Source organism: Peromyscus maniculatus, chromosome 23, assembly GCF_049852395.1.
Source record: "Peromyscus maniculatus bairdii isolate BWxNUB_F1_BW_parent chromosome 23, HU_Pman_BW_mat_3.1, whole genome shotgun sequence".
NCBI classification, from domain to species: domain Eukaryota; kingdom Metazoa; phylum Chordata; class Mammalia; order Rodentia; family Cricetidae; genus Peromyscus; species Peromyscus maniculatus.
Window position 1 is genome coordinate 46422332 of NC_134874.1, and position 14240 is coordinate 46436571.

At 42.5% G+C, this 14240-nt stretch overlaps 1 protein-coding gene across 18 annotated transcripts in view; it reads right to left on the reverse strand.

Moving 5' to 3' along the window:
• Rnf216 (ring finger protein 216) overlaps positions 1 to 14240 on the reverse strand; it is a 129636-nt gene that overhangs the window by 10823 nt on the left and 104573 nt on the right. For all 18 annotated transcript variants that reach the window (XM_076560806.1, XM_042268311.2, XM_076560801.1 and 15 more), the window contains one exon: positions 9434 to 9656. In XM_076560806.1, coding sequence (XP_076416921.1) covers positions 9434 to 9656 — 223 coding nt within the window. The remainder of the gene's footprint in view (positions 1 to 9433; positions 9657 to 14240) is intronic.

Below are 14240 nucleotides of genomic sequence, written 5' to 3' on the forward strand. Positions count from 1 at the left end.
GAAAAGTGACAGGCAAGCCTGCTGCGGTCTGACCCCAACCCCTTCCCCCAATGATTCTGGGGCCAGGATTCTGGTCATGTGTGTGGTCACAGCTGTTGTTAATAAACTTGCAAGTATTTTGTGAGGGCTTCCAAAGGGCTAGAGATTTAGTTTCAAATTATTCCCAGCTCAGATGTGGGACTGCCTGAACAACAGCAGCCCCTATTCCCCACCCCCAGTTGTCTCGCTACAACAGGAAATTCGGGTGGTGAGGAAAGCCCAGCTCAGGGAGGCGCATGCTGTGCAGAAGGAAATGGACAATGTGCTGGGGAGGAGCAAAATTTACACAGGCTCCAGACCAGCCTTTAGCTTCAGCAGCCATCTTCTTAGTTATAGAAGCCAGGCATACAAATGCATTTAACTGGGACACCTCCTCCATAAGGACCTGAAGCGGGTGGAATGTGTCAAGTTTTGACTCCAGGCAGAGCCTGCTGGGCTCTGCTGAAGATGATTTGCATGGGCATAGGGAATCAATGGACTGCTGCTCACCCTGACAGAGTCCTTTAGAGACCTAGTACCCCACCAACGAGGTGGAGCTGTAGGGACCTCTCCTACTATCTGCAGTTTGCTCAGCTGGGAAGAAGGCCAGTGAGTCCCCACATTACTGCAAGGCCTGCCTGGTTCACAGGGCTAAGACTCTGTGGGTACCTCTAGGTCATCTCCCATTTTTGTGGAAGAAGCTTGATGGGCAGGAGACCTGGACTTTCACTCTGGCTTTACCAAGTCCAGGATCCTAGACAGTTTTCCTAATCTGCAAAAGTGGCAAACCAATGCCCCTCCCTTCCATGCTGTCAAAATCCTACCTAACATTCCCAAAGCATAGTGCTGTGTACTATGAGGGAAGTTTCACAGACACTTCAAATGATGAGACCTACTCTCCTCACCCTTCTCTTTGTATTTTCTTATAGAAACAATGTGATTGAAGACAGTGACTAAAGTTTTTTTTTTTCCCCTTAAATTTTGAGACAGTGTCTCTATATTAAGTAGCCTCAGCTGTCCTGGAACTTGCTATCTACAGGTTGGCCTACAGAGAACCTGCTTCTGCATCCCAAGTGCTGAGATCACACAGGCATGATGCATTATGTTTAGCTCTTAGGACATACTTTTATTTATTTATTTATTTATTTATTTATTTATTTATTTATTTATTTATTTATTTATTTACTTACTTACTTACTTACTTACTTACTTACTTACTTACTTACTTAACTTTGAGAATCAGTCTTATTTCTGGCCAGCCTCAAACTCAGAGACCTGCCTGCTTCTGCCTTGTGAGTGCAGGGATTAAAGACATGCATTACTATGTCAAGCCTTTAATAATGTTTACTTATTTTCTTTTGCTTTTTGGGGAGAGGGTGGTACTTTGAATTAAACCCAGGGCCTCCCATAAGCTAGGCAACCACTGAGCTATATATATATTCCCTGCTTACTTAGGTTTTTAAAGAACATGTCATCAATCTCACCATTCTAGAGCAGTCTGCCAAGTGGTGCTCTTGTGAACACAGCTCTAGTCAGATATTCAACTCTGCGATTCTGTCTCTGTACAATTCTCTACTGCAGATCAACACCTGCCTCTCCCCTCTTTTGGGCAGTACTGGGGGGTCTGAACATAGGGCTTTGAACAAGCTATACAAGCACTCTACTACTGAGCTGTGTTCCTTGTCCCACATCGCTCTTGTTTTCCCTTCTTCCTAAAGAAGGCAGCTTGCTTCATTACTTGTTTCTGGCATACTCGTGGCAAGGTATTTGTGGTAGCAAACAAAGAGAACTACTATTCACCATCTGAGCCCTTAGCACAGAGTCCATTCAGGCTCCTAAGTCACCTCTAGTCATTAAAGGCTCAAACTTCTCTTCACCCCGAGCTGTGCAGGAACAATTCCCTGCTGACAATGCGAGCTTCTTCCTGGCCTGCTGGTTAATGAAGCAGAGGCTGGGAGCAGGACAGTGCAAGCTTTGTCTCTGGTGATTGTGAATGGCTTTGTGTTCTCAGGACTCAGCAGATGCTGGGTTGGAATTCAATCCATCTCCTGGTGAGAATCAAGAAAACCAGGCTGATCCCTGGTTTGATGGGAATGGGACAAGTGGAACAAAATCTCTACTATGGTTCAGAGGAAATCAGGGAGACTGCTATCTGCCTGACCTTCTTTTCAAACTTTGACCACAGAACCTTCCTTAGGCTACAAGATGGCAATTCAACAAGAAAACAAGGACAGGTACCTGCTATGGCAGACAGACAAGGTATAAAACAGAATTTAATGTAGGGGAAAAGGAGCCATGGAGGAGTGAGCAACACAGTGGCTCCAAGCACAGCCCAGTCTGCTAAACTCCCAGTCTTGTGTGGCAATGCCCATTGTGCTGTTTGTAGAGATGAAGTACAGCTCTAGAAAGAGCCCCAGGTTAGGAAAAAGACTCCATTTCCTCCTGAACCTCTAGAGATGCAAGCTAGAGAGGTGGTGGCAGGAGTTGGCGTAATGACCAGGCCTATCTCCTAACTACTTGAGGTGTATCCCCCCTTCCTTTGTAGGCTGCCTCCCCACAACCAGCAATTTGGGAAGATAATACTTTCTACCCACAAAATCTCTGTTTTTTTTCATGGACCCCCTTGGAGATAGAGCATAGGCTTGCTGGAGGTTTCATTGGGTTGGGTGCTGAATGACCAGATAATTCCTGAGTGAGGTTGGTCCCTCAACTTAGCACAGACACAATGAGCAACAGGAATCTGCTCCCAACAGTGCATTACTGATGTAGGCATGCCTGGCTCCCAGACAGTCACTGCTTTCCTATTGTGGTGGCTCTGAGGGTGGCATGAATTTTTTTGGGGGGGCGGGGGTTTGAGACAAGATTTCTCTGTGTAGCTTTGGAGCCTATCCTGGAACTTGCCACCACACCTGGCTGGTATGATTTTTTTAAAACACATATTTAAGTCAACCTCCAAGACCACCCTATCCATGGCTACTGGAGTGGCCAACTAGTGGCCTGGCTGCTTCTAGTGATATGTATACTGCACATTTCCACACCAATGGTAGAAAAAGGCCTTTGCTTTGGGTGACAGAATCTTGGCTGGAACAGAGTTTTTAAGATACTTGGGTAAACGCCAACTTTTACAACCAGAAGATTCTACATTAAGGCACAGATTTTCAGCTCTGGGAGCTGGAAGCTGTGGCAACTCTAAGCAGCCTCTCATGTGACCAACAAACACTAAGTGCTAAGCTGAGCAGCCACCCCTGAAATAGGCCACATCCTTACTATGCCATGCTGGCTCTGCAGTCCTCAGTTCTGGTTACCAGCTGGCCCTATGGTAATTGGTCTGTGGCCCCAGCTATCCATATAACTCTTTTTTTTTTTTTTTAAATTTTTTAAAGAATATTTTTTAACTTTATTTTATGTGCATTGGTGTGAGGGTGTCAGATCCCCTGGAACTGGAATTACAGACAGTTGTGAGCTGCCATGTGGGTGCTGGGAATTGAACCCGGGTCCTCTGGAAGAGCAGCCAGTGCTCTTAACTGCTGGGCCATCTCTCCAGCCCTCCATATAACTCTTTTCCTATAAGTCAATCTTTCATTTATTTTTTTCTATACTTGGGAGAAAACTGACATACATACATACATACATACTTTGTATTATTCTAATCTGAGCACATATAAAATATGACATAATGGGCTGGAGAGATGGCTCAGTGGTTAAGAACACTGGCAGCTTTTCCAGAGGTCCTGAGTTCAATTCCCAGCAACCACATGGTGGCTCACAACCATCTGTAATAAGATCTGGCACCCTCTTCTGGCCTGCAGACAGAACACTGTATACATAACAAATAAATCTTAAAAAAAAAAAAATGAAATACATCTTGGTTTGAGCCATTTAAAAATGTGGTTCTACATGTACAATCTTTTTACAGAGCAATTTTGTAGACCTTTCTGAACTGGTCATTAGCATATTAGTTGACACACATTCAAATTTCTTTTCTTGCTGGGGACATGCATGTGGCCACAATTCCAGTTACTTGGAAGGCTTAGGCAGGAGGATTGCAAGTTGAAGTCTACCTTGGCCACACAGGCAGCACAGTGAGAACCCATCTCAACAACAAACTCCCTTTGTACACTGCTACCCCCAGGCTGGTTATGTTACTTCAATGTGCATGGTGCCACCTTCCCAATCCCTCAACATGGTTCCTATGAATGGAAGCAAACTTTGACAGGAATATGCCATCTACATGTACTAGATGCCAGTATCATAACTCCAACAGGCTGTGGTTAGGCAGGAAAGATGGCAGCTTCCTGTAACTCTTTTCACTTTCTTACCCATCTCTTCCAGCAGTAAACTGAGTTGACTCAGAACATTTGTCTCTCCCAGAGCAAAGGGAGATTATTTGGGCCCATCCTGACCTAAAATAAAGTTCCTATCTCTGGTGCTACTAAGGCTACAGGATTAAGATTCTGCTAATGGAACCAAAGGAGAGGCAACACAAGTTAGTGTCTATCTGGAAGCCTAACATTCTTGAGTTAGATAGGCTTCCTGTTCCTTTTAGCCACTGGCAATACGTGATCCTAAAGACACCAGCTCCTAGATAGTGAAACAGAATGCTGGGAGCAACTGATACCTAGTGAACTGCTACTCTAGTCCAGGGCTGTCCACTTCTGGACTCACAGAGGGAGAAAGGTATCTCTAGCTGTTTAAACAGACACTTTCTCTTTCATTTTTGGGTGCTGAACCTAGATCCTCCCATATGTGCTAGGCAACTGTTCTGCTAAGTCACAATCAGCTTTTGCTATTTTTAGTGCGTGCGTGTGTGAGACACACATGTGGAGGTCAGAGGATAACTTGAAGGAGTTGGTTCTCTCCTTCTACCATATGGCTTCTGGCATGAAACTCAGGTCACAGGCTTAGCAGCAAGTTCCTTTATCTACTGAGCCATTTCACTGGCCCCTCTCACTATTTTAGGCTCGATGTTACTTAAATCTAAGTTGACGATTCTTTTTTTGTTTTGTTTTGTTGGTTTTTTCAAGATAGGGTTTCTCTGTGTAGTTTTGGTGCCTGTCCTGGATTTCGCTTTGTAGACCAGGGTGGCCTCGAACTCACAGAGATCCACTTGGCTCTGTCTCCCGAGTGCTGGGATTAAAGGCGTGCACCACCACCACCTGGCGATGATTATTTTTTTCCAAAATTTATTTATGCATATGTGTTACCTGCATGTTATTCCTGTGCACTACACTAGTTCCTGATGCCTATGGAGTCCAGAAAAGGACGCTGGATTCCATAGAACTGGAGTTATAGATGGTTGTGAGCTGCGATGTAGGAGCTGGGAACCAACCCTGGGTCCTCTGTAAGAGCATTGAGTGCTCTTAACTGCTGAGCCATTTCTCTAGCTCCTAAGTTGACAATTCTTTTTTTTTCTTTCTTCAAGACAGTTTTCTCTGTATAGCTTTGCGCCTTTCCTGGACAATTCTTTTAAAAAACTTTTATCATTTATGCTGGGTGCTGGTGGCAGCACGCCTTTAGTCTCAGCACTTAGAGGCAGAGGCAGGTGGATCTCTATGAGTTCAAGGTCAGCCTGGTTCACAGAGCTAATTCCTAGACAGCCAGGCTACAAAAAGAAACCGTGTCTAGATAAACCCCAAAACAAAACAGAACAAACAAAAACAAAAAACAAAAACTAAGCGCGGGCGGTGGTGGCACACGCCTTTAATACCAGCACTCGGGAGGCAGAGTTAGGCGGATCTCTGTGAGTTTGAGGCCAGCCTGGGCTACCAAGTGAGCTCCAGGAAAGGCACAAAGCTACGCAGAGAAACCCTGTCTCGAAAAATCAAAAACCAAAACCAAAAACAAACAAACAAAAAAAAACAACACACACACACACAAACAAACAAACAAACAAAAAAACAAAAAACAAAAACTAAAACAAAAAAACCCAAACCCACAACAAGAAACTATTTATTTGTCTATGGATGTTGTGCTTGTCACAGGGCATGTGTGAAGGTCAGTGGACAACCTGGGAATTTAGCTCTTTCCTATTTTGTGGGTCATCTCATGGGCCCAAACGCCAGTTTTTTCTTAGTCTGGTCCTAAGTTGGACCTTCTGTACTATAAAGTCATCCTCTTGGTTTTCTAGAGGTACTTCTTATTGTTTGGACAAGTATTCTATCCCAGCTGTCTAATGTCCCCTTCCCAAACTGTACAGTAGACAATGTAGTCTGTAACACCATGTAGGGGCTCCAGTGGCACTCAGACCTTCTCACTTGTCACAGTTCAGTACCTGTGAGCCACTCCTGCCTTCTTTCTGGGCCACAACAGACTGAATTTTATCTTCCTGGTGGCCTTTCGTCTCCTTTAGGTTTAAATACAGATGCTGTCTCCTGGAGATGCCTCTCTAGCTTTTGCTAATATTGGCTAACTCTGACTAGTCTGAAACTATTAAACCACGAAAGATTGTTTCATACTGTATCAGGGCCTTTCTGCTCAACAGGTTGGTTTCGCCACCACTGCCTAGTTAAAAATGAAGAAATGGAGGCTGCAAAGATGCCTCTCTTACTGCTTTTGTAGAGGACTGGGATTCAGTTCCTAGCACCCACACAAACATCTGCAACACCAGTTGCATGGGATCTAGCACATGCTTCTGGCCTTGGCAGACACCAAGCACAAAAGTGGTGCATGTATAAATATGTAGGCAAACACTCACACACATAAAATAAAAATGAGTAAGTCTTAAAAAAAAAAAAAGAGAATGAAGAAATGACTCACATCTATAATCCTAAAATTTGAGGTGGAGGTCAGCCTATGCTATATGAGATTTAGCCTCAAAAACCAAGCTAAAATCCAAATGGAAGAAATCAATAAATCTGTCATCACTTCATAATTAACATTTTTTTTTTTTGTTGTTGTTTTTGAGACAGGCTGTCTGTAGCCTAGGCAATACTTTTACCTCAGTCTTCTTAGTGCTAGATTTATAGGAGTGAACTGCCATAGCTACCTAGCTTTTCTTTAGAGACAGGATCCCCCAGTCCCCCGCCTCTCTAGCCTGCCACCACAGGATTTCTCTGTGTAACAGCTCTGGCTGTCCTGGAATTCACAGAGATCTGTCTATTTCTGCCTCTGGAGTGTTGGGATTAAAGGTGTGCACCACCATGCCCGGCTGACAGTGTCTTTTTAAAAATTCTGACCACAGCCTTCCCTCCCTCCACTCCTTCCAGTTGCCACCCCCTCCCCACTGCTCCTCCATTTCCTTTCAGAAAAAAAGTAGGCTTCTCAGTGATATCAAACAAATATGGCATAGCAAAATGCAGTAAGACTAGGCACAAACCCTCATATCAAGGCTGGACGAGGAAAAAGGTGTCTTTTTTTTTTTTTGTTTTTTTGAGACAGGGTTTCTCTGTGTAGTCTTGGCTGTCTTGGAACTCAGTCTGTACACCAGGTTGGCCTCGAACTCATAAAGATCTGCCTACCTCTGCCTCTGAGTGTTGGGATGAAAGGTGCGTGCTACCACCGTTTGGCTGTTTTTTTTTTTTTTTTTTTAAGATTTACTTATTTTATTCGTATGGGTGTTTTATCTGCATGTATGTATGTATACTGCATGTGTACAGCATCCTCTGAGGTCAGGGAGGGTATAGGAACCTCTAGAGCTGGAGTTACAGGAGGTTGTGAATCAACAAGTAGGTGCTGAGTATGGAACATGCATCCTCTACAAGAGTAGCCAGTGCTCTTAACTGCAGAGCCATCTCTCCAGCCACCTGGTGACAGACAGGGTTGATGGTCTCATATAGCCTAGGAGGGCCTGGAACCTGTATGTAGTTGAAGATGACTTTGAACTTGTGATTTCCTTTCACTTTACCAGTGATGGGAGTGTAGGTGTGCACAAATATTCTAGGTTTATGTGGTGCTAGGGATGGAATCCAGGGCTTTATGCATACCAGGCAAGCACTCTAACAACTGATTTACATTTCCAGCCCAAATAAAAATATTCTTCTAATGCTAATGCTATTATTATTTAAAAGATTTTAAAAAAAGATCTTATATGTATGACTGTTTTGCCTGCATTTTTGTCTGTAAACCATATGTATTCCTGGTGCCCACGAAGGTCAGAAGGCTGCATCAGATTTCCTAAAACTGGAGCCAGGGATGTATCACAATATGCTACTAGAAACTGAACCCAGGTCCTCTGCAAGAGCAACACATGCTCTTAATTGCTTAGCCATTTCTTTAGTCTCCTATATTATTCTTTTGTGGTATTGGACATCGAACACAGTGCCTCTTGTGTGCTAGGCAAGTATTCTAATAACATTATTATTTTTATTTATTATTTTGTTTGTTTCTTCTTTGTAGCTATGACTGTCCTGGAACTAGAGATTCGCCTGCCTCTACCTCTCAAGTACTGGTATTAAAGGAATGTGCCACTACTGCCCACCATAACATTATTTTTTAAAGTTTAAATCAAGAACGAAGCTGGGGGGGAAGGAGGTGGCACCAGCATATACCTTTAATCCCAGCACTCAGGAAGCAGAGGCAGGAGGATCTCCAAGTTCAAGGCCAGCCTGGTCCACAGAATGATTTCCAGGCCAGCCAGGGATACATAAAGAAATCCTCCCTTGAAAAAAACAAAAAGAAAAAATGCTGCTGATATTAAGCTACCTTTGCATTTCTCCAAGATACTGCATCCAATGTTTTTGCTTTCCTTTTAAATTTTTTGGGATAGGGTCCCAAATCCCCCTAAATAGCCTTAAACTTGTAATCCTCGTGTCTCATCCTCTGAATGCTGGAATTATACGTGTGAGGTCATGTTTCCCTGTGAGGCGCCTGAGAACTCTGCAGCACTCTTTCTAGTGAAAGTTGTGGGGCTCTGGTGGCACTACTGTGTTGCTGGTAACTCTCCATTGCTCTGTATAACATTTCAGATGGCAGAGAAAATGTTTATTTCCTAGAAGGCCAGGAGTTTGCCCACAAGACTTTTTCTGAGATGGGGGTCACCTCTGTTTCTTGGTAGATCTCAATGATTCTCCTACCTCAGCCTCCTGAGAACAGCCACAAGGCATGTCCACTACACCCAGTTGTATCTTGTGATAAATATTTTTTGATGACATTCTCAGTTTTTCTTTCTTTCTTTCTTTCTTTTTTTTTTTTTTGGTTTTTCGAGAGATGCTTTCTTAGTGTAACAGTCCTGGCTGTCCTGGAACTCACTTTGTTGACCAGGCTGGCCTTGAACTCTGCCTCCTAAGTGCTGGGATTAAAGGCGTGCACAACCACCGCCCAGCCCCTCAGTTTTTCTTGTGGTTATTGGTCTATGTAATTTCTTGTATGTTTCTATGAGTCAGAACCTGTCACATATATACAAAATATTTTCATTAAAGAAATGTGTGGCTGTTTTCCCATACATGGAACTGTCATGGGCTGCCACGTATCTACTCACAGTGGGGTCGGTCCAGAGGGAGCACCTGGAACATTCTTGGCAAGGGGCTCCTGGAGATCGAGGATGCTGGCAGAAATGGTCATAGCCATTGATAGAAACTCGGCAGAGGTAGCACATCTGGGCACCACAGCGGCAAGACATGCGATTGCAGCCTTCTGATTTGATGAGGCCGGTCCCACACTTGTGGCATTTTCTAATGCGAGCAGCAGTCATTTTTTCTTCACTGAGAAAAAAAAAACAAAAAACAAAAGACAACAACTGGAGTTGATAGGGAAGGCAAATGAAAAATAATATGGAAATTAATGTAATTTTTTTTTCCACGAGTAATGACTGAGTCTTCTGGTTACGCCCAAACAGTGAAAAGGGCCTGTGTTTTGGAGTCTGAGAACCATCAACTGTATTACCTTGGATAAATTTCCCAACTGCCAGGAGACTCAGTTTTTTTTAACTTTTAAATTGGGAAAGCATAACGTTCTAATGATGTTTTTGGAATCCAAGTAAGATTCAAAGCCAAATATTTGGCACAATGCCTGGCACTTAACATTTAGAAAAATGACTTATTCATTCTAGAAATCCTACAGGTTGATAACATGGAGAAGAAATTCAGCTTCTTCTTAAACCAAATTTTATTTACGCAAAGCTAGTACCTAAGAACTGGGAGGCCAAACCTTATACAACCTGGGCCTCTGAACACTTGGCCTGAGAATGAGCAATCCTATGGCCAGTCTACTACTTCCCTGTTGAAAAAGCATGTCAAAAGTTCACACTCACACAGTTCCCTGCTGGGGATGTCTTTCTGTATGCTGTGAATGTGTTGCTCTGATTGACTGATAAATAAAATGCTGATTGGCTGGTAGCCAGGCAGGAAGTATAGTATAGGCAGGACAAGCAGAGAAGAGAATTCTGGGAAGTGGAAGGCTGAGTCAGGAGACGCTACCAGCTGCTGCCATGAGAAACAAGGTGTAAAGTACCAGTAAGTAACGAGCCACGTGGCAACTTATAGAATGATAGAAATGGGTTAATTTAAGATGTAAGAACTAGATAACAAAAAGCCTGAGCCATTAGGCCAAACAGTTTAATAAGCATCTGTGTGTTTATTTGGGTCTGAGTGGCTGTGGGCCTGGGGGTTGGGACTAAAGTGAGACTATTTCTAGAACCAGCTGAACTGATAAGGAGGACTTTTTGCCAGTGACTTCTTGTTGTGTTTTTACAGTGCTGCTCCCAATTATAAACCAACACCTTTCACCTTTCTCTGTTACACTGAGGGCCTTCAAAAGGCAGAGGGAAGGGAGGCAGGGTCAGAACAGGTTTGCTACTGAGACAAAGGGTAGCCAGCTACAAGATGAACCAGTGAGGGAGTTCAGCAGGATGTGCTGCAATCTAAGAGGTGAGTCTAGGCAGGAAGTGCTTCCACTGCACTACAGATATTTAAACACTGCTGCAGTTTCCTCCTTAGACATCAGACCATGTATCTAAAAATAGTAAGATGCATTAGAAAACTGGCTGCTACTTATTTAGGCCCAGTCTTTTAGTGGCCTGAAATGAAGAAAGTAGAACTTTACTTGGAAAGAATTTACACCCAGTTCAAGTAACAGAAGAACTGATGATTTCTACATTTTGTTGAAAAGACCAAGCTTAATTAATCAATTAATCAATTAATTAATTTTTTGGAATCAGGGTCTCACTAAGCCTTGGCTGGCCTAGAGCTTCACTACATAGACTCAAGGTTCCGCCAGGATGTAGTGGCACATGCCTTCAATCCTAGAACTTGGGAAACAAGAGGCAGGCAGATCTGAGTTCTAGGCCAGTCTGGGCTACTCCAGAAAACTCCTGTTTTGAAAAACCAAAACAACAACAACAAAACAAACCAGAAAGGGCAAGAATAGGCTCATGCCAAACAAGAACTGCTACTACGAGAATGTGCTGCTGGATGGAACTGAGAAGCCATAGCTGCTTCTTTTGTTAGAGTGATACAGCAAGAAGACTGTGATCTAGGCAGGAAGGAGTCCCACAGGATGTGCTTCCAGAAGTAGGACAGGAAGAGAAGCCTAACTGAGGCTGGCTATGTTCAACAGGAAGACTCAGGGACATCCTCTGTGCAGCAAGCTGACACCCCATGATTCTGTCACTACTCAAGGATAATAGGAAGTAATCTTTGGGGTTCCAACCCCCCAAGGCCAAGATTTTACTATGCAGATAAGGCTGACTTCAAACTTACAGGGACCCACCTACCTCTTTCTCTTAAGTGCTGGGATTATAAATGCATATCACAACTAGCTTAGGACAACTTCTGAAAAAAAAATAATTAAGAAATAGGGTTAATAGCTCAGTTGGTAAAGTGCTTGCCATATACAAGCATGACTTAAATTGAGAACTGTGGCAGTACATGTGTCTTAGCCCAGTACTGCAGAGGTGGATACAGGAAGAACCCTGGGGTTTGCTGCCTAACTAGTCTTGCTGAATTAATGAGTTTTAGGTTCAATGGGAAATCCTAACCAAAAAAAGATAGGGTCTTAGTTGGGCGGTGGTGGTGCATGCCTTTAATCCCAGCACTTGGGAGGCAGAGGCAAACAGATCTCTGAGTTCGAGGTCAGCCTGCACTATAAAGTGAGTTCCAAGATAGCCAGGGCTATACAGAGAAACTGTCTTAAAAACCAAAAGACTACAGAGGCAGGCAGAGCAGGGGCAGAGACGCGGTCGTAATAAAGACCAAAAACTGAGCTATTACCCGCTGAGGAGTTAGTGAAAGCAAGGAGATTAAGAGCTTGGAACATGCCTTTAATCCCAGCACCTGGGGAAGGAGCCATCTCCGTGGGAACAGATCTGAACACTCTGTCTGAGGCCAACCCAGGGTCTAGCTGCTGATCCTGCAAAACCCAACAACTTGGAGGTGTTGGTGAGATTCCTCTACTAAACAAACTGCTCAGCTGAGATACATTCAGGAGAGGATTCAGAATCCCACAGTCTGCAGTCTGAGGAAACAAGATCAGCTGAGGAGTTGACAAATGAGCAAAATGCGACCTGAGAACACAAAAGAAGGCACCGCCCAGCCACTGAACCAGATCACCAGAATCATAATCCTACACTACACCGACTGGGAACAGGTAAGCCTCCATCTCCAGACCGGCATTCTATACCTGCAAGACCTGAACATACCAAGGCAGAAGAAGCAGAAGAAACCAACCCTAAAAATGACTTTAAGAAGATTATAGAGACCCTTAAAGAGGAAATAAAAAACGCCATTAAAGAGGAAACAAAAAACTTCATTAAAGAGGAAATAAAAAAATTCCCTTAAAGAAATGGAAGAAAAAACAATCAAAAAATTGGAAGAAATCAAAGAAAGCCAAGAAAAAGTAATTAAGCAGATGAAGGAAACAATTCAAGATCTGAAAATTGAAATTGAGACAATAAAGAAAACACAAAATGAGGGAATGCTGGAAATAGGAATCCTGACTAAACGAACAAAAACTACAGAAGCAAGCATAACCAACCGAATGCAAGAGCTGGAACAGAGAATCTCTGACATTGAAGACACGATAGAGAAAATAGATTCGTCTGTCAAAGAAAACACTAAAGACCAAACCTAAGAATAATAGGGATAGAAGAAGAATATCACCTCAAAGGCACAGAAAATATATTCAACAAAATTATAGAAGAAAACTTTCCTAACTTTCCTAAAGAAAGAAATACCTATGAAGATACAAGAAGCTTATAGAACACCACATAGACTGGATAAAAAAAAAAGTCCCCTGGCCACATAATAATCAAAACACTAAACATACAGAACAAAGAAAAAATATTAGGAGCCACAAAGGAAAAAGACCAAGTAACCAGACTTCTCAATAGAGATTATGAAAGTTAGAAGGTCCTGGACAAATGTTATGCAGACACTAAAATTATAGAAAGCCTACAATCTCATAGAAACTGAATAATGCCCACCTGAAACACCAATGGGCCAAGGAAGAAATAAAGAAAGAAATTAAAGATTTCCTAGAATTAAATGAAAATGAAAGTACAACATACCCAAACTTATGGGACACTATGAAAGCAATGCTAAGAGGAAAATTCATAGCTCTAAATGCACACATAAAGAAGATGGAACAATCCCATACCAATGAAATAATAGCACAACTGAAAGCTCTAGAACAAAAAGAAACAAACTCACCCAGGAGAAATAGATGCCAGAAAATAATCAAATTGAGAGCTGAAATCAATGAAATTGAAACCGAGAACAATACAAAACAAACAAACAAAAAAAAACCCAAAAACAAAACAAAAAAAAAAACAACCCAAAAAACAATGAAACAAAGAGTTGGTTCTTTGAAAGAAATCTACAAGATAGACAAGCCCTAGCCAAATTAACCAAAAGGCAAAGAGAGAGCACCTAAATTAACAAAATCAGAAATGAAAAGGGAGACATAACAATAGACAACGATGAAATCCAGAGAATCATTAGGTCATACTTCAAAAACCTGTACTCCACAAAATTTGGATTTAATATAGTACTTGAAGTTCTAGCTAGAGCAATAAGACAACAAAAGGAGATCAAAGGGATATAAATTGGAAAGGAAGAAGTCAAACTTTCACTATTTGCAGATGATATGATAGTATACATAAGTGACCCCAAAAATTCTACCAGGGAACTCCTACAGCTGATAAACTCCTTCAGTAGAGTGACAGAATACAAGATACAAGATCAACTCAAAAAAAAAAAAAAAATCAGCAGCCCTCCTATACACAAATGATAAAAGGGCTGAGAAAGAAGTCAGAGAAACATCACCCTTTACAATAGCCACAAATAATATAA